The sequence below is a fragment of the Chroicocephalus ridibundus genome, chromosome 5 (assembly GCF_963924245.1).
Source record: "Chroicocephalus ridibundus chromosome 5, bChrRid1.1, whole genome shotgun sequence".
Taxonomy (NCBI): domain Eukaryota; kingdom Metazoa; phylum Chordata; class Aves; order Charadriiformes; family Laridae; genus Chroicocephalus; species Chroicocephalus ridibundus.
Window position 1 is genome coordinate 2,934,923 of NC_086288.1, and position 25,837 is coordinate 2,960,759.

General features: G+C 51.6%; 1 protein-coding gene across 7 annotated transcripts; it reads left to right on the forward strand.

Annotated features, from left to right (window-relative positions):
- Positions 1 to 310: 310 nt before the first annotated feature.
- NDNF (neuron derived neurotrophic factor) lies at positions 311 to 25,390 on the forward strand. 7 transcript variants are annotated; one of them, XM_063336763.1, is made up of 5 exons: positions 311 to 334; positions 650 to 801; positions 21,105 to 21,302; positions 22,329 to 22,453; positions 23,363 to 25,390. In XM_063336763.1, the coding sequence occupies exons 2-5, from the start codon at positions 782 to 784 to the stop codon at positions 24,754 to 24,756; spliced, it is 1,737 nt and encodes a 578-aa protein (XP_063192833.1). In that variant the 5' UTR covers positions 311 to 334; positions 650 to 781; the 3' UTR covers positions 24,757 to 25,390. The 7 variants fall into 7 exon arrangements, with proteins under 7 accessions (XP_063192833.1, XP_063192830.1, XP_063192828.1 ...); XM_063336760.1 differs by lacking the exon at positions 311 to 334 and having other exon boundaries at positions 464 to 801; XM_063336758.1 differs by lacking the exons at positions 311 to 334; positions 650 to 801 and adding an exon at positions 1,123 to 1,276.
- Positions 25,391 to 25,837: the final 447 nt, after the last annotated feature.

Genomic DNA, 25,837 nt, shown 5'->3' on the forward strand with positions numbered 1-25,837 from the left:
CTCCCAGGCATTCACGTAATTTTCAGCATTTAAACCCCAAATCCGCCTTCCATATCCGTGTTTAATACTTTTGTACCTTGTCAATTTTGAGAACCGTGAGTCTTGTTCTGAAAAGTGTTTCAACTGTTCCTCTGGCTGGGAGTCGCTCCGCTCTGTGCTTTAAGTCACGACTGAGATTTACAGTTGCGATAGGGGCGGAACCGCAAGCACACCCCCACCCCCCCCAAAAAAAAAAAAAAAAAAGAGTTATCTATACGCAGAGGAGTCGGTATTCACATACCTCGGTAAATAACATCCCCGGGACGTCATCTTGCTTCCCCTGAAATCACAAACAGTAATACCCTCTAAGAACAATAGCACTAAAACTGTCCTCGGGTTAAAAATAATCGGGTTTGCCTGCGTGTGAAGCGCGGAGGCTTGAGAGCTCTTGGGCTGGGTAGCAATATTTTACCTCTAATGACCTCACACCGGAGCCAGCCATTTTTACAGGCTCTACGGAACACTCTTGTGCCACGAATCGTAGCCGAAGGCAGCTGCCTGCCTTCACCTGAGCACATCCCTCTCTGCTGGCTCCAAAGGCTTGGGGAAAAAAAAAAAACTAGCGAGATTGCAGCGGGTTTTCTTTACTAATTTGGGCTTTCTTCTTTAGTCAGAGTCTCCCGGTTTTGGATGATTGAGTCTCCGTGTCTTCCACGGCAGAAGAGGAGCACGGGTAGTTGCCGAGATATTTTTTTATTGAGGTGTTGAAGGCAAACGATCCTCTAGAAGGGAAGAAGGCGGGATGCTGTGTGCGAATACCAGGTATTTATAGGTTCTCCTTAAACGTGCGTAACTTAATCCTAAACTTCTGTGTCTTTCCTCCGTTCCCCAAACCCCTACCCTGTTTGAAAACGATAAATATAGTTGTGGAACATGTAAAAACGGGGAGGTGAAAACAGAAGGATAACTGGATGGGGGCTCCCGTGGGGCGCTTTTTCTTAAGCCTGGGTTTCTTTTGGTGAACTTAAATTTTTGGAGCAGCCCCTGGGGCAGAGCGCTCGCTGGCTGGCGGTGAGCGACCCCCGGCTTCTCTGCGTAGTTGGCAGAGCGGGAGGTAAGCGCCAGTAAGTAACGGCAATGAGCAGAGGTCTGGACAGCCACGCGTCCCCGAAGACACGAGCTCTTGGGGGCTGTGCCTTCACGGAGGGAAGCCGATTGTCACCCTCCAGAATATGACGATCTGCGTCCCTCCGCTGAGGCTTGGCCATCAGATTCGCTCGGCGGTTTGCGAGAGGAGGTGGGTTTGATTTTATTTTTTGCTCCCCAAATCTGTTGAAGCGATCACCTCCAGGGGAGTCGCCCCATCAGCCGCTATGGGTAAGGACTTGTTTAAGGCTTGTGCAGCGCTTGACGTTTTTATGACCGATGTGCCGAAAAAAAAAAAAAAAAAGAAACGAAGAGGGAGAGGGGTTTGTTTTTAAAGGGCAAAGGATACTTCCCGCCTTTCTGTTGCAGCTCCCAGGTAAGAGAAATGCCCCCCGCTCCCCGACCGAAAACGCAAGGAGGGAGGGAGAAGGTGAGGGGCTGCACACGCAGCTTCGAGACCCCTTTGGCCAAATTGCAGGCGGGCTCAACGAATCCCATTTCTCCCGCATCCCTGCCCATCTCTCCATCGCCGTTGGGATGTTCCGCAGCATTCCCGCAACCCCCCAAACCCCTTCCAGCAGCGGCTGCGTGAAGCGAAGCGGGAGCGCAGCCCCCCCCCCCCCCCTTTATCTCACAGCGTACCCTGTGTCCCCCCCCCCCTCCCTCCTCCGTTTCCCACCCCCCCCGTCCCGACTTCCAGCCAGGATAACCCTTCCAAGATGGATGTTGAGTAGCTCCTCGCACCGCAGCAGCGGAGGGGAGGGCGGCACAAAGCCGGGGGGGTGGCGGCGGTGGTGGTGGTGGGGTGTGGGGTGTCTCTGTGTGTGTGTGTGTCCCCCACCCGGCCCCTCGGGACCGGGGCTCCCCCCGGGCCCGCCCCTCCGCGGAGCGGGGCGGAGCGGTACCCCCCCCACACCCCCCCCCCGCTTTTCCGCGGGGCACCCCCCGCCCCGCCGGCAGCAGCGAGCCCCGCCGTCCGCCGCGCCGCTCCGCGCCCCTCCGCGCCCCTTCCTGCAAACTTTTCCCGGCCCCCGCGGTTCCTCCCGGGCCGTGCCCTCGCCCCGGGCGGCGGCGGCGGGTACCCCGGGGGGGGGGGAGGGGGGGCGGGAGGGTTTGGGGGGGAGCTCCCGGCTCCTTTTCCCTGGTTTTTATTGTTTTTTTTTTCCTCCCCCCCCCCCTTTTTTTTTTTTTTTTTTTTTTTTTTACCGCGGGGAGGGGTGGGGAAGGGAAGGGGCTATAAAGCGCGAAGGGACGTGCGTGACACAGTCCCCGCTGCAGCCCGTCCCCGCCGGAGCAGGGGGTTTGGAAAACACCCCCCCTCCCCCCCCCCCAACACCCGCCCCGCAAAAAAAAAAAAAAAACCCACCAAAAAAAAAAGCCTCCCCCCCCCCCCAACCCCGCGTGAAGGACAGGACGGGACCGGACGCCGCAAGGTAAGGCGCTGGCACCGGGGCGGGTGACCGGGACCCTTCCCGATTGCCGTCGCGGGGGCGCGGTGACATTCCCCCCCCCCCCCCCCCCCACCTTTCCCCCGGCTGCGGGACCCCTCGGTCACAGCGGGGCGGGGGACGCGCCGCAACGAGCGGCCGCCCCCCCGCCGTCCCTCCGCGTCCCGGCACCGCTTCTGCGGGATGCTGCCGGCAGGACCTCGGCGCCCTTTGGGATTCGCCCCCTCCCCGCCTTCCCCTTGGGTTTTCCTCCCCGTTTTTTGCTTCCTTTCAGCCGGCGGCGGCCGGTGCCCCGCAGCCCAGGCTACCGCTGGGAGCCCCGGCTCGCCATCCGGCGGGTGTGTGCCAGGCAGGCGACGGCTCCGGCTCCGCTGGCATCATACTTGGTTTTCGGGGGAGAAAAAAACAAACAAAAAAATCCCCCCCCCCAAAAAAAAACCCCAAACCAAAAAACGAAAGAAGAAAGAAAAACCCGTGCCTACCAAAAAAAGTAGACAGGAAACTCAACGGTGGGACGTAAGTGCTGAGATTTGCTAAAAGTGCGGCTCGGGTCGTGTTTTTATTTCACCAGCGCAGAGACAATAGCTACGCAGCGTCGCTTAATCACTTGCAGACAGAACTTTTATGTGTTTAAACCTCCACAGTTAGGGGCTAGCGCGGATTTTTGAAAAGCGGTGGTTCTCTGGGTGGTTTTGTTCGGCATGCATTTAACACTTGAGCGGTAATGCGCCCCGATTCCTACATCCCAGTTAGCTCCGTGCCAGGGACGAGCACGGTCTCCTCCGTGCCGTGCTGCCCAGTGCGGCTCTGGAAATCGTCCTGGTGGGCACCTACGTGAGCAGGGCAGCCTCTGCAAGGCTGGTTTTCAGAGAGAGCGGGTTGTGAAGCTTGTAGGGTCCCTCGGATTTTCCCTCCCCACCAAAGGAGCTGGTTAGCGTCTAGTTACAATCTTTTAACGAAGGGCTGCAATAGTGTCGCTGTTCTGGTGGCTTGACTGACCTGCGGGAGGCGAGCTCAGAGGGGAGGCAGGATCCCCGGCATAAATGCACAGGTCTCCCTGGCCCCGCCGGCTGTTTGCGAGCAGGTACCGGGTGATGTTCGGTGACACGAAGGTTGGCACCGTGTCTCCATCGGAGCCTCCATGCCTTAGGATGGGCTGCACTAGCCTAGGCGCACTGATTTCACGCTTGGTCGAGCCGGTGGAGTTGTGTCTGTGTGAAACTGGAAGAGGCGAGGGCCATTTGAGGGGGAATTCCTCCCTGGTGGCGAGCGATTTATACGCTGGCGAGTGACCCTGGCAAGGCACCGCTGGCTTGGCCAGAACCCGCGTTCCGTAAAAGTCGCGCTTTGGGTGTTAGACATTGTCAGCACCCTCGGCCGTGCTGTAAGGGAGCAGGGAGAAAAAAACTTTTGTGATTCCGTTCAGCCCGCTTTGAAAAATCGCTGATTCTTAGCTATTTTAGGAATGGCATTTTGGATTGCTCCTTGTCAGGAATGCCTCATCCTCCCGGCCTCGCTCTCCTACCTCGTAGCAAAACACATACCTGCAAGAGGAGAGCTGCCGAGGTCAGCTTTCTAGTACCACTAAAAGCCTCCCTGAGTACTTAGAGTAACGTCTAGAATTCAGAACTTGTTAACACTCGAAGAAGGCGAGGGCTTTTTAAAGCACCGAGAGATTTTATGTCCCATTTCAACCACTGAAAACGTAGCAAAGCGGAAAGGTGCGGTACCCCAGCGTGTGTGGGGTAGGGTATGGATGTGCGTGGGGTGCCGTGGCTGCGTTTCATCCCGTTGTGAGGAAAGCGATACCTGTTCCTTGTGCACGTTCTGTGTCAGCAGACGACGAACCCGTCTTAATTTGAAAGAGCTTTATAATACGTCTGAAACACCCCCTTCAGCCTTGTCACATTTCCACCATGAGGACTGCGGGAGCATCACGCTCTCCCTGTTTCTGCGCGGCCCCGCACAGAAAACCCCTTGATTTTTTTATTTTTTGTTTTGCGCGGCGGCGGGTGGGCACCGCCGCCTGCCATCACAGGCCCGCCGGACGGGTGACATGAGGCGCATGTCCTGCGCTGGGCTCCGTGGCGCCTGCGAGAGGAGCCGGCTGTTCCCTGGCAGGCGGTGGCACAGGCGTGACGCGCTGCTGGCGTCATCGGCCGGCGGGCTACCTCACACCCCAGCACACCCCCCACCCCCCGCCGCGGGGTGTTTGGGGTTTGGTGGTCAGCTGCGCAGTCCGAGAGGGAATTGGAACGCCCAGTGGGATGCTGATCCCGCAGAGATTAATACGGCCCCCCCCTTTTTTTTAATTTTAAGAAGGTTGGCGGGGAGGTGAGGCCAAGCTGCGTAGGATCGCCCCACCGCGCCTGTTTTGTTGTGGATGACTGCTTCGGAAACACCAAGGAGAAGCATTTAGGTTTCCCCGATGTTTATAAATACAATGTGGTGCAAACTGTCAAGCAAGCTGTTCAAAATCACGTAACGCCTGCGCTGCCTTCCCTCTTCGGCTCGAATGCCTTCACCACATACTCGGCGTTCATCCGATGTTTAAAGCTCCCGGCACGCAGCTCCCGGCCCATCTGCCGCGGTTTTTCCAGCCTCTCCTCCTATTTAGAGGGGCAGGAACGGCGTCTTCAAGTCCTCTTTGTCCTCCTTAGAAGGTTTGTCCACCTAAAGCTTGTCCACCTTAGAAGTCCCCTGAAAATGAAGGGATAAACCCCTTCCCGGGATGTTGCCCGGGAGCTGAAGTGGGTTATTGGTGCCGGGGGGAGCAGGGGCTGCGCAATGGGGTTTCCAGCCTCCGGCCGTGCGGTGGCCGCCTGCTCCCCGTCCCACGGCTTCGGAAGGGCTGGACGGACCTTATTCGCCAGACCTTTCGCTCTGAAGCGCGCTGGGGTCTTGTACCTTAATATATATATAAAAAGATGAGATGTTTATTAAACTCAGGCCCTGCTTTTTCTTCTCCGGCCCTGCTTTTTCTCCTGCAATTTCTGTTCCGAAAGGCTGGTAGTGAACGGTTTATGGAAAAGAAATCCTGATTTATTTCTGCAAGTGGTTACGTTTCGAGCTGGTACCAAGCGGTTTGGTAGGAGACCACCTTTTATGCTTCCCATGGCAGTTTAAAAGATTGCTAGAAAAATAATCCAGAACCTAAGTAGGTTTGGATAAAGGCAAGCCAGGACTGTACGTCAGGGTATGCGGTGCTTTTATGCAGCGAAGCGGCGGATTTTACCACAGAACATCTGGGGGCTGGCTTCAGTTACAGCACAGATTTTAGCGGGATAACAAGTCTTGTTTGGCCTCGCGTTCATTTTGAAGTCACTAAACTTTATACGAATAATAAAACTCTTAAGCCCATTACTTCACTGTTTTCAAGGGGCTGTTTCAGTCCTCCTTTCAGGGTCTCGCACCTTGCCTAGAGCTGGGTTTATTTTGGTTTACTAAGTGGGTATTCGTCTTTTCAGTCCCCGGCTTGCTTTTGCAGGAGGTGGATTTAGTAATTTGTAGTGACGGACACACTGGAGGTGGCGGGTTTCCACGCGACCTCGCCGAACGCGCGCGTTTTCTGCATTAAGGGCAGTGGAAACGGCGGGTTTCTCATTCAGTGCATTCAGTGGGGCCGATGTTAGTAACGTGGAAGGCTACAGAGCTGCTCCGGGCCACCAGTTCAGCCACTCGTGAGGGTTACAATAACGGGGGAGGTTTTGCTTTCTTTTCCTGTTTGATTCCAAAATGCAGAGGAGAAGGACAGACCTGGCTGGAGGAGGGAAGGGCCGGCTCCTTCATGTTAAGAAAATACGTTTGCGAGCCCTTACACGAGGGCATGCACTCCGGTGGGAATGCCCAGCATTGAGGATGGCAACTTGGACTAATATATTTATCAAGGAATACATGTTTGGAATACGAGGCTTGTGTCAGAGTGTACAGACAGCCCATGAGACTGACGTTTGCCTCGCTGACGGAGGGCTCAGTGTGACGCCGAATGCTGTTGCGCTCTGTATTTTGGCGTCACTGACTGCATGGGCAGGAGCGAAAGGTGCATAAATCAGAATGACGTTGAAGGAAAAGAGAGCGCCTGAGGTAAGACCAGGGAGAAGGGACTCGAGTGCTGCTCAAGCTCTGCTAAACGACGGGCGGTGCAGCGAGTGAGCATCGCCCTGGAGAAAAGGCAGCGTGCAGAAAGCCGCGTTCCCCACGCTGCATTTTACATCGTGACTGAGAATACGCTACTGCTACCCCAGAAACCTTCGTGAGATCAAACAGGGAGAGCTTCTGCTGGAGAAAACGACTCAACTAAGCTAATGCTTATGGATGGATGGAAGGAGCTTTGAAGGCCGAGGAGACGTTACGTTTGAAAACTGTAACGAGATGTCATTAGGAGAGGAAGCATTTGCCCGTAGATCAGGAAATAGGTCAGGGTAATAAATCATAACTCCAGGAGAACGTGCTTAAAGCTGGAAATAAATTAAGAGGGACAGAGAGAGCAAATATTAAAAAGCAGCTTGTTCTTTCGGAATGAATTTTCTAATTTGCAGCGTGCAAGGACACCCACCGAACGGGAGGAAGATAAATGTTAACACAGAGCTGTAACGGGAACCAGCCGAAAATCTCACGACTGGGGAGGTGGCTTTGATTGCGCCCCGGGGAGCGTGTCGGTCACACGGGACACACCAGAAGCAGGCAAAGCGTGACTTTTTCAGACAGCCGATGCTACAGCTTCACCAAAAATGTGGCGATCTTCTGGGGGACGTTGTGCAGGTTGGGGTTTAAATGCCGTTCGGGTAATCAGCGCCACGAGCGGTCTGAGGACCCAGCCTTGAGTCCGCAATTGCTTCAATAAGCGAAAATACACCCTGAGTTACCAGAGGGATGCAGGCGAATCGCGCGCCGAGCATCTTTCGGCGGCTGTGTCCTTCCCCCCCCCGCCTCCGCCCGGGTAGGGGCGAGCACTCGGGTAACCACATCATTTTCAGCATTTCTCACCGATTGCTCAAGAGCACACGGGGTTTTTCGGGTTTTGGCCCGAATCAGGACGGCTCTGCTTTTAGGGTAATTAAATTCAGTAGTTGGGAGGGAGGCTTGTTGCTGGCGCGACAGCCAAGATAAGAAGCAGGGGGTACTTACGGCAAGCACCTGGAAATCTGAAAAACAAAAGGCAATAATTTATCTTTCCTACTTCGTTCCCCCCTCCGCGGGTCCGGATATGAGTGCCCCTCTGGCGTGACCCTCACACGCTCACAACGTGACACGCCACCGAGGCCGGCGCTTCCCCTGTGATTTACAGGGGAAAAGCATTGTTCGCCTAATCGAGCATATTTCTTTCCTTTTTTTTAATTTTATTTTTTGTTTTATTTAAGAAAAAGTAACTTTAAAGGGGTCGAAACTTTATTAGGGTGTGAGAAAAAAACGACGCTTTTCGTCTTTCTCGCTTTTAACTTCCTCGGTACCAAAATAGGGCAGCGCTAGACCAGCCACCGCTCCTGCGGCAGAGGCTGGCGGGGAGGTGGGAGGCGGGACGGGATCGCAGGTTCTTCGGGCACATCCGCAGGGATTATTGAACAGGGTAGACGGTTTTCACAAAGCAACCAGAATATCGCGAAGGCGTGAGCTCGCTCGCTCTCTCTTTCTCTCTCGCGCGCGCTATTTTGTTTAGGTGCGGCAGATTTGCCGCTGATTTGTTTATAGTCAAACAGTCTTAAACGTGTCTCAGCGTTCTGAAATCCAGGAACCTGATGCAAATCAAGCAGTTTACAGATCGGGATGATGATGGTGCGGGAAAGCCAAGTGTCTCGGGGCTGCCAGCTGGTCTCTGTCTGCGAAGGAAAACATCAGTGAGCAGCGTTAACGGTTTCTAGTCCCCGTTCTTTCTCTTCCTTTGGCTACTAAATCTGCGTTCAGTTCCCCGTGGGCTTTTTCTCCTGAGTAAGAATTACTTACTTGAGTATGATTTGTAGGACTAATAGGATCTTACCCTTATTTGGGGAAGACCCTCGGGGCTCTCTCAAACTGATTTTTCAGTAACGAGAAATAATGAATAAAAATCTAATAGTCCTAGCGGGCATTAAAGTTACAGTTTTGCTGGGAAGATTTAATGTCAGTCAATTAAAACTTATAATCCTGTTATAGTACAATAGTTGAAAAAAAAAATCCTACTAGGAAAAATAAGTGGGTTTTTAAGACCCTTTCATATCATGTGAACAAGTCTAACTCAATTTAACATTTGAATTAAGCGGGTATTTTAAAGCAAGAGTGTAAGATCTCCTGCAAGAGTGTGATAGCAGGGCGGTGGGCTCAGGGAAAGCAACGTGCTGTGTCAATTTACGGAGCAGGTTCTAATTCCCACTCATTTAAGAAATAAGCGGTTCCAAAGCGTTTGTAAGAAAAATTGCAGGCAATTGGGCCTTTAACTAGAAAATGCCGAATTCATATAGGGCAGCGATAGGTACTTCCAGTAGGCCAAAACAGGCTTCTGGCTCAAGCTCGTGCTCGCTGGGCTGGCGGCCGTCCCCAGTCGGCGCTATGGGCTCGGTGTGATGTGTCTGGTCGGGGATTGTGTGGATCCCGACTTGGGGCCCTCAGTGGGACGTGGACGTGGGGAGTGAAGCGGGACCTTGGGGGCATTGTCCAGCTCCAGCCCAAACCTCTTGGGCTTGCTGAAATGCCTTGAGGGGACAAAGAACCGCCGAGCCGATACTTTTGTGAATTTAGAGCTTTTTGGGTTTTACCGTGCAACGTTAGCGGTGGTGTTGAAATGACACATTGTCCTTTAGCAGTAACTTTAATTCCAAGGGTCTCGCAGCCATTTCCAGTCACTAGCAAAGAAGTGCTGGGTCCCACGCCACCGCTCCCACCACGTCTTCCCCCTTTGGGAAAGGAAATGCCCTTAGCATGCGTTTCAGCCATCTCTGAAGGCAGAAATTCCTTTATTTTCCCATCTTTTCCCTTTTTTCCCCTGCTGTCAACCGAGGATGTATGGTTACCATAAGAAGGCCCGAAGTCGTTGGGGTTGTTTGGATGTTCGCTCACCCATGACGGTCTGACCTATCTGCCCGCGTGTGTTCCCTCCACTTTTGTTCGCAGTAACTAGATAAAGGACTAACCTTTCGCCTGCCGGCCTGGACAAATAAACACCGGCCCAGCAGTGGAGTGGAGCTGAAACTGAGCCTTTTGATAATCTGATTTTTGAGATCCCTTATCACAGCTCTGCAGTTGACCTCGGCAGGTTGACCTCTTGCGGCACGTCCCTTCGGAGTGCCCATCTTTTCACCCTTGGGGAAGACTTTTCAGCTTGGTCGTGCAGAAATCCACCACTTAGAATACTCAAAAAGTGTTAGAAAGCCACCCTGAAGACCGGCAGCTCCCAAACACGCTCCTCTCCTGCTTTGGTATGAGGGGCCGGCGGCTGGTGAGCTGTGATTGGACTCGCAGTGTCTTGCGATCTCTTCAAATGGATGCATGTGGCAGCTCTGATCTCCATGGCCGCCCTTCACTGTCTCTCTGGGCGTGTACTGGTTTGCCCTTTGGAGGTGAATCCTTTCTCCATCGTATGGCTCCTCAGCCCTGGAGACGTTCAGTGATGCTGGGTGAGCAGTGCCCCACGGTGCCCACTGAGCAGCTCAGGGCAGGCACACGGGCTGCATGGGTCCGTAGCTCCCCTGACACCTGGCCACGCTTGCCCCAAATTTTTTGTCCACTTCTCAGGAGCTGCAACAGCCTTGAGTAACCTTGGGAGCCATCCTGCACCATACGGGCGCTTTTCTCATGAACATCGGGCGTGCTCGCTGCTGCCGTTTGTCCCAGTGACTAGCGGGAGGACTGGGAAACCGGGGCCAGAGCCTCCAGCCTTGGGTCTTGGTGGGATGAGTCTCCCCCACCTCGCCGTGGAAAGGTCAGGCTGTTGGGGGAAGCAGAAGTGTGAATTTTTCTCTGGAGGCGGTGGGAAGAGGTACCGCAAGGGGTGCCCTCCAGTAGATGCGTCGAGGAATTTGGAGCGGCTAACGTGCTTTGTTAACAATTTTCTCTAATTTACTGAGTCGCCCTCTGTAGGAATCTGTGTCTTTTTTAAAGGAGGTTGCTAAGGAAATAAGTGCCGGTAGAAAAAATGTAGACGGTGTTGAGCGTTCCTGCTTTTTCCCATCCCTACCCATGTAGCATATAGAAGTGAGGACGCCAAGGCGGCCATTTTCTGAGCGACACACAGGAGAAGCGGTGAGGCTGATCTGTGGTGTAGGTCACTTGCCCACGGGCCACCCTGTGCTCTCAGCCACCGCAGCCCCCAAGGAAGCCGCCAGAGATCATGGTGCGACCAAGAAATTGGCTGTGCTGCTTTCTAGGGAGGGATGGGATCAGCGTGGGGGACGATGTCCACGCTGGCTCTTGGAAAGGCTTTGCCGCTGTGACTGCGGCTGAGGTCTGCCAGCTCCGATGCTGAGCGCGCTGGTAGAAATATGTAAATATCAATATCTTTAGCACCGCATTTGATACTTTCCATCTTCAAACACTTGACAAACGTTTACATATTTTTCAGCCACCCTTTTCCAACTAGGGAAAAATGAGACCGTCATCTGTGAATTGCTGGGACACGTAACAAATCGTTAGAAGAGAGCACCTTAAGGGTTCATTAAGTACTTGTAGGGCCTAAGATTTCCTTTCCACGGCAGATAATACTAAAGCTGAATCCACTTTCGGGCAGTAAGTTCGATCAGAAAAAATTGGATTCCGATAGTAATTAAGGAACTGGAAGTTTTGGGGGATGACCTATCAGCATACTGTGTATTACCGTGGGCCTAAGTAATAGGGGCTACCCTCTGAATTTGGTAGAAAAAGTCATAGTTTCTTTGAAGTGAGCTGAGGATCTGAATCGCATGATTCAGGTGTGACTGAAAGCAACGCAGGGATAAGACTGGAAAAACAGAGGAAAGGAGAGAATAAAATAGAAATAACGTCTTTCCTCCATTCATATAAATTGCGTTTTCTCCTTGTCCCAGATCTAGTTGACTATGAGTGTTCCTGACTTGAAAAAAAACCTAGAATCCAACCTTACAATTGCAGCTGGTGCCAGATGCCGCTACAGTTTCTATTCGAGTTCCCGTTGCTGCGTGTTTGCTCCAGGGCATCCACCGCCCCTGCCAACCGGTGCGGGACACCGTCCTGCCGGCAGCGCGGGGATGCCACTGGGGGGGGTTGGAGAATTGCTTCTGGGGGCACGAGCGCTGTCAGAGCGGTTGTTGCTGGAGTTGCCGTCCCGCTTCGCCCCGCCAGCTGCCAGAGGGCTTTCTGCAGAGCTGTTGCTGTCGCTCTCCATGTTTGTCGCTGTCGTTACTGGGGGTTACCGGTTACCCTGGAAGCACCGAGAAACCCTAGGCAGGAAAAAGGAGGACAGGGCGAAATGGCAAATGAGAATTTCTGTGGAGCCGCTGCAAGAAAACTCTTGCGTGTAGAGGTGGGGCAGCGGGCACGAATGCTAACGTTCTTGGGCTGGCTGTGGTTTGCGATCCCATGTCCACGTGCGGGTGGTGTTCCTGACGCCAAGAAAAACCGCAGGTCTGTTGGAAGCTGAGGGAACTGGCCTCCGTGCACTTCAAAGGGTTTCAAAGTAGGCAGCAATTTCCCCTTTTGTAATCATCTACCGACAAGCAGAAGGGAAGAAGCAATTGCAGTGTGCTCACGGCACAGCTTCCCGCAAAACGTGAGCGCTCCCGTTGTTGCTGAAGCCGCTGGAGTCTCGGAGACCCGGAGCACCGGCGAGTCACGCCAGTGACCCGTAGCCCTGTCCCTGTCACCAGCGCCCCTGCAGCTCCCTGCCTGGCGCAAGCCCCTTATTTTCTCCCCTTCACCAAACACCCTGTTGGTCGTGGGCAGCTGCCATGCAAGCCACGGTCTCCAGGCCCTAAGAACGGCTGGAGCAACTTTAACTCCTTCGTTGGAGAATATGACTTTGGTTTTACGTTTTGCCGCTTCGCCAAAGGTCTTTCTGACCTCCAGACGTAAGCCCCGGCAGCGTGAGGATGCGATGGCGGGATGCACAGACCCCGGTTCCACTCCTGCTCTTTATCATACCCTCACACTTCAGTCCTCCCTGTCCCTCCTGGGTTTTGGCAAGGGCGCTTGCTCATAATGTCATTCAGAAGTATTCCAGAGAAACAGTGGGAGACTCCGTTCCAAAGACCAACATGCTTGTGTTGGTTGTAATTTGTAATTGTTCGTATGTGTTCCTCCCCGCTAATCCCCGCGCTGAAATTCATTACGGAGAGGCAGGAACATACACTCGGAGAGCTGCGCTGAAGGCAGGATGACTTGGCCGAGGAAAGTAGCTATTGTTTTACGATTAAAGGAAGGGATTATATTGGGATTTCCTTGAACAAGGAAAGTCGCTGCCCCACTTTTATTGCTTGGAACGAGGGGATAATAATTACTCTCCATTATAAAACACCTCCAGATCTTGCGATGAAAGATTTGTGGTAGAGCTGCGTGGTATTCGGGGTTGTTTATCTTAGGTGGCCTGGAGTTGCACAAACTAAGATTTCTCTGCCTTATCTTTTTTCTCCTACTGGGACTCCAAACCCTGCTGAGACTCAGGGAAAAAAAAAATTCCCCTTCTCCGAGTTGGGCATCTGACATGGGATTTTCCTCTGGAAGAACTGGTGCCAGTCACCCATCCCGTGACGCTTGCGACGTCCAGCTGCCTGGGGATGTCGTACGGGCTTGGGAGGATGAGCAGGTAGGATGGTGAGGACACAGGCCATGCCGTGCCGGCGCGGCCAAGGGATGTGGAGCTCGGCACAGGGTGCGAGCCGCCGGCTGGCTGCCACCCGGTGCTCCAGCACATCGCTTCTTCCCCTGCCACCCCCTCGCAAGGAGGGGTAGGAGAGAACAACCGAGCATTGTAACCCAGGGCGCCGGGGGCTCGCTCTTTGTTTGGTTTTGACACTCGCTGCCGAGGCGCGCGGGTCGAGGTGGCTGCGAAGGAGAGAAGTTGCCGGTATGTGGTCTCTGATTTAAAGAAGAAAAACTAGGAGGCATTTCCTCAAGTGTCCCAAATGGCATCTCCTGGCTCAGCTGGGTTTCGAAGCATCCAGCTACCACCAGCTCCAGGATGGCGATCTTTCGATGTAATCAGAGTTGAATCTGTTTCCACTAAAAGTGGAAAAATAAATAAGGCTCAGTTTAGAAACAAAAGAGTCCATGTAAAATTCGATTTTTCATACCATATCTCCCCGAGTGTGTTTGGTTTTCAAATGTCTGATTTGAGACAGCTCCGCTTTTTACAATGTTACCCCTTCGAGCTTAACCTCTCCCCGAAGCCGTAGTTTGTTGCCACTGTTGCTCATTAAGATTTGGTGATTTCTTCATACCGTCTGATTTTCACGTAGTTGGATTTTTCTTCCCCACGCTACTGTGATTTGCTTCGCTGCAGCAATACTCCCAGCAAAGGAGAAGGGCGGGTTGAATGGGAGTCGCAAGAGGCAGTCGGTTAATCCGCCGGTTATTGACACGGTGGACCCTAAACGCTTCGAAGGCACCGTTGTAGTCCATCGTGTCCGCGCGTACTTGGGGAGCTTTAATCCACGGATTACAGGTCCGTAAACGCTCCTGCCCTCCCAGTTACAGCTGCTTCTGCCAACGGGAGCTGCCGCGTCCAGCCAGCCGCGGCGCTATGCAAAAATATTGCTCTTTAAAAATCCACGGAGATGGTGATACACCCCGGTGTATCTCGTGTTCCTCGTGTCCCCCCGCCTCCGTTCCATAGGGAAAGGCCGTGGGCTGGTGCAGGTCTCCGGCGGAGGGGCTGGCTGGGGCTGACTCCCGCAGCCCTGCGTGGCCCGGGCTTTTCCCCGGGCACGAGGCAGGACCAGACAACAAGTTTTTCAAGAGTGCTGCTTTATTTTATTTAAAAAAACAAACAAACAAACAAAAAAAAACCCAACCCCAAATGAAAAGCATACCAAACGTTTTCCAGATCCTTTAGGGAATAGTTAAGTATTAAATGGCCGGCCTTCGCTTTTCCCCTCTGGTCTCCCCGTGAACAAACAAACCGAGCTTATAAATACTTAAAATTTCAAAGGCGTTATTTTTCCTTGTTTGCACGTTACAAATAACTAAAGGTAGTGTGATCAAAATAGGTGGGTGCTTTTAAAGTCCTCAGTTGCAGAGGTGCTGGCTCTGTACGCTGGGGGGCACGTATTTGCGTTGTATATCTCTGGAAACGAAGTGTATAATGGCAAAGCTCACGGCCTCTTTGATTGCAGCGTTCCTATAATAAGTCCAAGAAGTCACACAGTGCCCTTTTATTTCCGAAGCCGGACTTAAATCCCGTCAATAAATCTACAGACTTATTATGAGATGCAGCACGGGTAACGTAAACAATCAAAAAACCCCTCCCAACGCACCGGAGTTTAAAAACAGGATTAAAAAGTTAACCATCCGTACGATAAAAAGAGAAGAAATGCAACACAAAAGCAGTGTGGCAGGCAGCGCCTTGGAATTATCCGCACGAAATTACGGTCATGCGCTTCCCACTTTATGTAATGAACTATTAGGCTTTATTTATTCCAGACGCATTTGCTTCAAGTAAACCCGGACCTTTTGTTTTGTTTTGTTATCGTAAGTCCTTTCGCAGGTCTCTGCGGCCTGCAGACGGTTGAGAAGCAAAGCAAATCACTTCCATAGATCAAGGTGCGTGATGATGACTTGTGGGGAGCGCTGCCATCGCACTGGTGAACCGAACACTCTCGCTCCCTTTTTATGGAGTATGTTCGGTGACATCGAGCCTTCCTGGGGGCGTGTGTGAAAGAGACGCACAATGGAACCCGAACAGGAGCACGCAACTGCTTTGACCCCAAACGAAATGAATTCTGGGCTTGCCGGGTGGGATTTCTGCGATGGGATGTAAGCGGGGAGCCTCGGGTAGCCCGGTTGCAACTGCTGTATTTTGCTGGGGGATAAAGGACGTTCTTAGGGCAGGCGGAAAATACCGTAAGCTCGATGTGCAAAATCAAAAACGGGGTGATTTTATCGGCCCCTGAGGCCGCCCGTGTCTGGCTTTGGTTGAGGATGCGCCCACTCCCTTTGGTCCCGCAGCCTGCGGGAAGAGCCTGCAAGGCGCTGCCCCAGCTCCGGCTCGTTTGTCCCCCACCTCAGAATCTAAGCCAGCTGCAAATCCTGTTTTCCTCACCGTTTCTGCTTGGAACCGCCGTTTACCTGGGTATTTGCAGGCCTTTTGTATAGGTGAAGCTCCTTACGCAAAGATTGTAAAGGAGGGACAGGAGGTTTGTGTGTGGGGGATTTCAGAAAGGTCGGGTAAGGCTCAGTGCCCGAGTGGAAATCATTAAAAAGCCAGGAATGAATCGTAATCGTCTATGATCCCATTTAACGATAATTTTCATGTGTGTGCTTACAGCTCAACTTTATAAAATGGCCAGACTGCTGCTTTTGTTTATTTATACTTTCTGAACGCAAAAAAAACCAACCCCACCAAGCCTCTGGCAAGGTGGTAAATTTGGAGGCATTTAAAATAATTGCTATCCCCCCTCCACAGGCACAGCACGCACTTTTCCCATCTGTCGATCCACGTAGGTAAATACGTACGGGTTCGTTAAATAAACCTCTCCCGAGGCGGGGCCGTTGCTGCCGGAGTGTTTGTGCAGCCCAGGAGGTGCTCCCCGCCGCTTTCCAGCTGAAAATAAAAGGAAAACCCGGCCGCCCGCCACCACCGCCGCTGCCCCGGCATCGGTCAGTCTTCCCGGCCTCGGCGTGCCGGTGGGCAAAACCAGGTGGTCCTGTCCAGCTGGAAGGCAGCCTGGGAGCCGGCCTAGCTGGGAGGAGACGGGGTGGATGCTCCCTGCTCTCACCCTGGCTCCCTGGAGCAGATCGGTCTGCTATGCGGGGACTTTTTCCTTTCTTTTGGAAACGAAAGAATATACAAGCGGGTCATATTTTCTGAAGGACGTTTTTTTCAGTGTTGCTCTTGCGGCTGGTGTAGAGCCGCTGGCGTCCGCGTGTGCCAGCCCGGCCCTTCCAAGCTGCGGTGGGATTTTACCTTCCCTCCCGGGCCGTGCCTGGGGTTGCCGCGTGGCATCTCTCTGGGCATCCTGGCATGGCCTTGACCCCCTGTGCCACGGTGTGACCTCCCGGGGAGCAGGGTGCTAGCTTGGTCCCCAACCCACCGCTCCGCCCCTGCTCCTTGCCCATCAGCTCGCCCATGGGGACGGCAGGAGGGTCACCTTCACCTAGGGTTTAAGGCTCGATTTAGAGAGAATTTGGGGAAAAAGCGAGAGGTAAAGACGGGCCATTAGAGGGCACTTTTGCAATCCCGGAGAAGGCAAACGGTGCTTATTATTTCACTTAGGACTGTTTATTTTGGCGCTCTCTTAAATTCAATGATAAACAGCAGGCAAATCCCTCCAGTCAGCAGGAATATATCAATAAAATATTGACTCAGAGTTTGAAAGAAAAGAAAACAAGACGAACTTGTAGAAAAGGGAATAAAAGGCATTTTAGGAGGTGGCATAGTCTGGAGAAGGAAAAAAAAAAAAAATAATCACACAACACCTTTCACGTGATTTGTTTGGCTTTACAGTGCAGCGCTTAGGCCTCGGCTTGTTCCTGGCTTCTAAAAGTGAGACCGGCTCGGAGCACGGCACACCGAGGCAGGAAAATGGTTCGTTGGAAGTTTGCGAGGGATGGATGGGAGAGCAGGAATTCCCAGTCTCCCATCTAGCCCCTTCCAACCCCTACCATTCTGTGTGATTTTCCGAGGAACTCTCAAAGTCGTTGCGCAGCCATGAGCTGGCCCGGAACGAAACACGGGACGAATAAATGAATTTTTTGCTTTCCTCTTGATGTTTTGCCTCAGTAAACTATAGAGGATTTAGCTTGAAATTACAATGAGCGCACTGCAAAACAGAAAATCTGCTTATTGACTGGTGTGAAAGGGTGGTGTAACACTGGCAGCGCCGTTTCCGAAAACTCTGAGTGAGTTTTGGATGCCTCTTTGCTGTTGAGGTGTCCCGCTTTTGGAAGGGTCCTGCATGAAAATTGGGCCTGTTTGACGCCTCTCAGGTTGGATACGTGAAAACGAAAGCGCTCCCAATCCTATTCGCTTGTGAAGGAACGAAGATTATCAAACTTTTCTTTTGCAGTGCCAGTTGTCAGTTTGCCATTTCGTGTATGGGATGGGCCGGTGGTGCCTGCCCTGGCTGGGCAGGGATCACACGATTAACCTTAATTCTGTCTTTTGTAATTATTTTCAAGCCAAAATGCTTTTCCGGTTAGCTAAAGAAATGAGAGACGAATCTGTACCTTTTCGCTACACCGCGGTTGTTAACGGGGACAGAAACGCTGTCTACAGGAGTTTTTTTAAGTGAGTTAGCCAGTGAAAAGATTTCAGAAGTGAAAGTTAGCCTGGGTAGTCCTATAATCACAAATAGTTTATTTTCACAGAGGTTACATAGCACTGGAACTGACTCTGGGAACAGACGAGATTGCAATTTCAAGGGGTTGGGGGGGGAGGACGCTGTCTGCAGAAAGTGTCAGAGTTTCTTACCTAACCAAATAATCTGCTCTAACTGTTGTGATTAAGTTGGAAAGAATTTCTTCCCTGTTGGCCAACGATAATACTTGAAAAATCAATAAACAGCCTGTTAGAGCACACGGAACTCATCCTGCTTTGTGCGAGAGGAGGTTTCTGCTGGCTTCGGTGACTCAAGTCCCCAAGTATTTTGACTTAATGATCTTTGCTCCGAAAGGTCAAATGTCATTAACTTTGCTGATAAGTATCAACGCTTCAGTCTGAATTCGGGGAAATATGGCTGTTGTCATCAAAAGCAAAGTCCGGACATGGTTGGGATGAATTTTGACCAACGCTGGGAAAGCCAAATGAGGATTTAACTAGAAGTGGCAATTGCGTGTCTTAGGTAGGACCCTTTACTCCTTTCCCTTCCGTAGGGCAGAGCACTGCAGCAACCTGTTACTCAAACATCCCAAATATAATGAAGCACACAATTCCCGACCCGTCAGCGCCCGAGATGAGCTGCTCCAAGCCCTGCAAACGGGGAAATGCGGCCATGCCGTGCTGTTGCCAGGTTATCGCCGAATAAATAAGGGTGCAGCCTTCTCCAACTGCAAAATAACTTCGGGCAGCCTCAGCACAGGCTTCCCTGCGAGCCGGCGGGGCCAGTGACCCGGGGCAAGCTGGCCACAGGGCTACCCGGCACGCTTGCCACTCACTCGCAGAGGGCATGGGGCTCCTCCACGGTGTCCATGCCCACCTGGGACATGACCACGGGGGATGCTCTGCCAGGTGAACCTCAAGCATTCGCTTTCATCTTTCCTGTGGTTTTCCACTCAGGAAGGGGAGGATCTGGCTGCAGATGTAGGAATACGGGTCGGGCTGGGAAGGGGGAAAGCTCAGGAAAGCATAGGTGCCTTTGGTGTGAGGGAAGGCACGAGAGAAGGGAGGCGAAGATAAAATTGCATCCCGGTGAGGGAGCTTTCAGTGCGCGTCGCTTGTGGCTTACGGTTACTTTGGGGTTTGCTACAGATTTTCTCTTCCTTCCTGCATCGCCAGTTTCAGTGGGAAAATGGAGAGATGAAGGACAGGGAGTGAGCGGGACGTGGCGAGGGATGGAGGGAGTGGGGGAGACCTGTGCCGTTGGTGGAAGGAGCAATTAAATAACAATGATGTTAGAGGCAGAGGCAACAATATGAGAGTGAACGTAGCCCTCCGTGGGCCTTGCTGGCGTCGGGAGACCTGCTGTCCTGCACATGGATGGCTGCGTTTAGCCGTACCGGGAGAAGGACGGCAGGACAGGCAGACGCCACAGCGCAGAGCGGAAGGGAGGCAGCAGGGAGGGGGAATTTGGGAAGATTTCCTCAAGAACTCAGGGGCAAAAAAGAGGACAAGACCCCATGCTGCCATCCCCACGTTGGGGATGCTGGTGCCCGCAGCGAGCTTTGGCAGGGACAAGGTGATGAGGAGAGGGACAGAGGGTGGCCGGCTGCCGGCTACCTGCCTCCAGGAAGGAGCACCAAGGGGTTTGGGAGCCACCAGGGAGTGGGGCTTCCTGAGAGCTCCCAAAGGACCAGAGCGGTGGGCTGGGGCCAGGAGGAGGGTCCCACGCCATGACCACACTGGCCTCCGGTGGCTCCTTTGGGGTTTTTGGAAGGGAAAGCCATGGGAGAGGGAAGGAGGAGGCTGCCCTCAGGGGCACCTGTTTCTATTTTCATGAAGTGCTTGAAGGGGAAGAGCAATTTTATTACGGCTTAGATTAATTACATCATGCCACTTCTCAAGGAGCTCTATGGTTGCTATTTTTACATTAAACATTAGGGAAGCGTCAAGTGGAAGGGGGAAAAAAACCCCAATCTCAGCAGCAGGATTGATCTTAAAAGGAAAGAGTCTGTTATAAAGCCGTAGTTAACTTACAGTGCAGTACAAGGAGCGGTGCCCGACCACGCGTTCAGCCAAGTAACAACAAGATAAAACCGTTCCTGCCAGCTCAGCTCTTTATCGTGCTTCTCCCCCAAGCCAGTGGCTAACACCATTTAGGTAATGACCTAAACCTCTTTTTTTTCTCTAATTTTAAAACATGTTATCCTTTAGCAACTCAAACTCGCTGTCCTCGTACCAGAAATGGGCTTTGTTTCCCCCCTGGCACCCCCCCATACCAGACCATGAGATCGTCTACTGTACTGAAAGGAGATTTCCAGCCTGTCTCACTGTATATGTTAGGAGAGTCATTACTGACCTAGTTGTAGACATAATAATGAAAGGCTGAGATTATGAATTATTATGCTTAATTTGTAAGGGATTCTCTGCTTTTGTGTTTTGCAATTCCCATCAGGCTTGAGGATTAAGCCCTGCCGAATTGCACGCTAATACCAATGCGCTTTGAATACGTGTGGGTTTAGATCCCGTGTTTTCCTAATTCGCTATTTTTATAAAGAACAATTCCACTGGAAATATTTACTTTCCAAAGGATTGTTGGAAGCCCATCCGGAATCTCCTAAGGAAAGGGAGGTGGATGTGCCCTCCATCTGCTCTGGGCTGACTCTAGCTCCCACGTCCAGCGAGTTTCTCTTTCTGCTATGGCCAAACGTCAAGCTGTCGCTCTAACAAAGTACGTGGAAGGCTTTTGCTCTTTGTTAATGAGAGGGAGAGATACCAGTTTGCAACCAGTGCATGGGCTTGCTTTCAATTACAGCTCAAGATAGAGAACATCTTATTTACACACTTTATCTAAGCGCTGTGATGGTGTGAGTTTAGTCCTTACAGTACGTATTCCGAGTGCTCGTAGAGCAGTACAGTGAAGGGGCCGGCAAAACCTAAAGCGCACGCGACGTTCTTCTAGGTATGCCGGCGTTTCAGTGGTAAATCAGCCCACAAGAGCCACAGGAGTCTGCGGGTAGCCAAGGCAGTGACCACGAGCCATGAATAAACTGGTGCTTTGCCACGGTCTGGCCCACCAGCGTGGGGCAAGCTGGTGGCGGCTTCTCTCGGGTGGGACTGACTCCCTGTCGTTGCCGTAGGATGCTCCCGCTGCGCTGCCCCCTGCTCCTGCTGCTGCTGCTGCTGCTGCCCCTCAGCTCCAGGCCCCAGAAGTTCCCTACCAGAGACGAGGAGCTCTTCCAAATGCAGATCCGGGACAAAGCGTTTTTTCATGATTCGTCCGTCATCCCGGATGGAGCCGAAATTAGCAGCTACCTCTTCCGAGACACCCCTAAAAGGTATTTCTGCCCAGTTCAAATGAGGAAGTTGTACTTCGAAGGTAGTAGCTCTATTTTCCGAGTGATTTGAAATAAAAATGGGATCCAAACCAGAAAAATGCAAATGCCGGCGTTCTGTCTGGTGAAGTAAGTAACTATGCGAGTTTCCATCCCAGTCCGGCCTCCCCGGCTGAGGGTCCATCCAGTTTTTATTCGATTTCTGGGACAAGCCCAGAGCTCCCACAGATGGCAGAAGTTCCCTGAAGTGGGGCCACTAACCATGTCCAGAGGCAAAGGGATGGGGGAGGAAATTAGAAACCACAGGCTTACCCCACCACGCTTGTCTCGCTTCATTCTTTCATATTGGGCTTTAAAGAAGCAGCGAACCCCGGTCTGGTCTGAGCTGCCCACTTGCCAGCCTCTCCCTGTGGGTCAGAAAACACTGAGGTTAGGCTGGGGAAAGAACCCGAGACTCCGAAGAGTTCAGGGAAGGCCAGCATTGCCACCTTCCTCCTCGTATCGCACACCTCCTTGAGCCGGCATCGGTGGGGAACAACTTTAAACACTTATTTTACAATAAATGACATGTAGCGCTTGGGGGGATGTGGGAGGACACCTGAAGGTATATGTATCTATATGCGTTTGTAGGGCCCTCACCCGGACATAGCGTAAAATATGCGTCCTGCTTCGAAGAGCATATTCCTAAATTCCAGGAAAGATCCCTTTTCCCTCGTTCATACCTTTGTGACCATTTATACTGTACGTAGTTAGCGTAGGGGTAAAAAGTGAGGCTGATGGAGGGGAGGGCAGGAGGCCAGAAACCCCTCCGCCGTGTCTGGGCAAGCGAAGCGCGAACTCTGCAGCACCGTGTGAGTCGGGGGACTCCCCTCCCCAGCTCTCGCCCACCAGCCTTTCCATATTCCCTCTACACACACTCCCGGCTTTTGTCTCCGTTGCCCCACCGAGACCAACCTCGATCATGTCAAATCACGCCGGTTGGCTGCCATCAGGATCTATTGACTTATGGCTCTGTTAACCTTCCCCTAGGTACTTCTTTGTGGTTGAAGAGGACAACACTCCCTTAGCAGTGACAGTGACGCCGTGCGATGCCCCTCTGGAGTGGAAACTGAGTGTGCAAGAGCTCCCAGAGGAAGCCAGCGGAGAAGGTTCAGGTAATAACCAACCAAGGATTTCCCTCGCGCCTCAGAGGCCCGCTTTGCTCCTGGATTCAAAGCCCCTCAGACCAGTCTCGGTGTGATGTTGAATATTGCAGCAGGCCCATATTTATGTTTGGATCTTCAGCCCCAGTCCTGCCGTTGCGCAGGAAACTGGCCACAGGTAGCAACGTGACAAGGAAAAGGGCTATTAAAAAAAAGGTAAAAGTAAAAGTTATGGATACAGAGCGCACTAGATGCTGCCACAACAAACTGCGTTTGCCCAGAGGAACTCAGTTTTACAGGGGGCTTTGCTGTGGGCTGTGCACACAAGATAAGAACTGGAGAGACAGGGCTGGTGTTGCAGCGGGGCTGAGCTCGCCCCTTTGAGGGGACTCGTCTGTAGACACGGAGCTTATTTGCAGATAAACGTAAAACTGCTGCTGAGGGGAGAAGAGTTGTCTGGTTTCCAGAGCTCAGTGGCACACAACCACACTGAACTGTATACACACTTTTGGCCCCCCCCCCGCCGTATTTAGGCACAAAGTTTTAGCGTGACTCAGAGGGCCAGAGTGAAGGGCCCAAGCCCAGAAACAGGCAGTTTCCACTGGGGAGCTCTACGGCATCTCCTAGTTGGGTGCCTGAAGTAGTCTAGTGGAAGGTATTAGCTACCATTCGTGAGGCTCCATTAATACTGGTCAGGTGCAATTTCTTTTGCATTTGGTTTTAACCCGAGTGCCAGACCAGTGTCCGTCTCGGATTTGACGGAAGTATCTTGCTGAGAAGATAAAACCTTCCTTTTTTTGTCTCACTTTTGTATTTTATGTAGAAGTGTCTATTAGTGTTTTATTTTCTCAAATTTGCAGATTGTGTCTACTTTGTCTATTTGTCTTGTCGTACAAATGTTTTGCTTTGCTTATAACCTAGGTGAACCAGAACCTCTTGAGCAACAGAAACAGCAGATTACTAACGAGGAAGGCACAGAGCTGTTCTCTTACAAAGGCAATGACGTGGAGTACTTTGTGTCCTCTAGTTCCCCGTCTGGTTTGTACCAACTAGATCTACTGTCGACAGAGAAAGACACGCATTTTAAAGTGTATGCAACCACTACTCCAGAATCGGACCAACCTTATCCTGAACTACCTTACGATCCCAGAATCGATGTCACTTCTCTGGGACGTACAACGGTGACCCTGGCGTGGAAGCCAAGTCCCACTGCCTCCTTACTGAAACAGCCAATTCAGTATTGCATAGTCATCAATAAAGAGCACAATTTCAAAAGCCTCTGTGCTGTTGAAGCCAAGCTCAGTTCTGACGATGCCTTCATGATGGCTCCAAAACCAGGTCTGGATTTCAGTCCATTTGACTTTGCCCACTTTGGCTTTCCCTCCGACAACAACTCCGGCAAAGAACGTAGTTTCCTAAAATCATCGTCAAAGTTTGGGCGCCAAACATCCTCAAAGCCGAGAGTTGACCTGCATAAAGTTTGTGTCGGGAACAAGAACATCTTCACAGTGTCAGACCTGAAGCCCGATACGCAGTACTACTTCGACATGTTTGCCGTCAATACCAACACTAACATGAGCACCGCATACGTTGGCACCTTTGCCAGAACAAAGGAGGAGGCTAAACAGAAAACAGTCGAACTGAAGGACGGCAAAGTTACAGATGTGTTCATCAAGAGAAAGGGAGCCAAGTTCCTACGGTTTGCTCCCGTTTCATCTCACCAAAAAGTCACCTTCTCCGTTCATTCATGCCTGGATGCTGTTCAGATCCAAGTTAGAAGAGATGGAAAACTTCTCTTCTCTCAAAACGTGGAGGGTGTGCGGCAGTTCCAGCTTCGCGGAAAAGCAAAAGCTAAATATCTCATTAGGCTGAAAGGAAGCAAAAAAGGTGCTTCTATGCTGAAGATCCTGGCTACAACCAGGCCTAACAAGCAGTCGTTTCCTTCTCTTCCTGAAGATACACGAATCAAAGCCTTTGACAAACTCCGCACATGTTCTTCGGTCACGGTGGCGTGGCTGGGCACTCAGGAGAGAAACAAATTCTGCATCTACAAAAGGGAAGTGGATGACAACTACAACGAAGAGCAGAAGAAAAGGGAGCAGAACCAGTGCTTGGGTCCAGATACGAGGAAGAAATCGGAAAAGGTTCTCTGTAAGTACTTCCACAGCCAGAACATCCAGAAAGCAGTGACCACAGAGACAATCAGAGGCCTGCAGCCTGGCAAGTCCTACCTGCTGGACGTTTACGTGATAGGGCACGGCGGGCACTCCGTGAAATATCAGAGCAAATTGGTGAAAACGAGGAAGTTCTGCTAGTGCCCTTGTACATAGAAATATATGGAACTCCGCTCAGAACATTATCCTACTTCCAAGTATATGGATTGACTACTTGCACAGCTGAGAAGTTGTGACCTGTATTTGTACTGTGTAGAAAAGATATCAACTTGTATATTTATGTTTACATAAGTAATTGTTTGGAGGAACTGAGGCTGGTGCTCTCCGGTAGCATCTGGCAACGGTATAACCATGTGTCCGGTGACCCACACGTGATGCTCGGTAGATGTCCAAGGTAGCAGGAAACCTCGAAGGGACTGGCACTCCTTTGCTTCCATATTGCATGAACTGCTTCTAAATTATTTTATACTTAAAAGGCTGAGATACGTCATTCGTCCACCTTGTTATTCACACACAAAACTCACAGACATACACCCTTTCTCTCAGTGTAGATGGTAGGGCTTCTGTAAATTATTTTATAGAGTCTTGTTTTAAATGTTTATGTTTCTATGATTGTAAACTATTAAAATCTCTCCCCAATAAAATACAGATCTGAACTAAGTATTAACTGGGCTGCACATGAAGCAGTTTCATTGCTAATGTAAATTCTTACCTAGCTGATTGTCATGTTTAAATACTGTATGTATTTCATGTACAAAGTTGCTATAACGTTATATTCCTGTACATAAAATTAAAAATATTAGATTATATACCGTTTCTTTTTTTCTTAACATGCGGAGGGGATTCTTCCCAGACTTGGGGACAGAAGAGGCATGCTGGAACTTGAGCCGAATTCAGCTAGGACATGCCTCTCTTCTGTTGTTCTTCATCTTTTTGGGCAAGGCGACGGAAGTCTAGTAGAATTACTGATGCTACTGAGTCAGTTAAAATCTGCAGGAGAGCGCAGGCCATTGAAAGAGGGGTGGCTGTGCCACACTCGGGGTCTACAGTGACCCAAGCACTAAAGGAGCAGGACAGCAGAGAAGAGCTTCACTTGTCCCGGGTGGGAATGGATCCTGTTTGGTCGTGGTTGCTCGTGCCGCCAGCGCTTCGCAAGGAGCTCGCCGTCTGAGTTAGAGCGACCATACGATCCAAACAAATAACCCACCAGAGAACCAGTTGT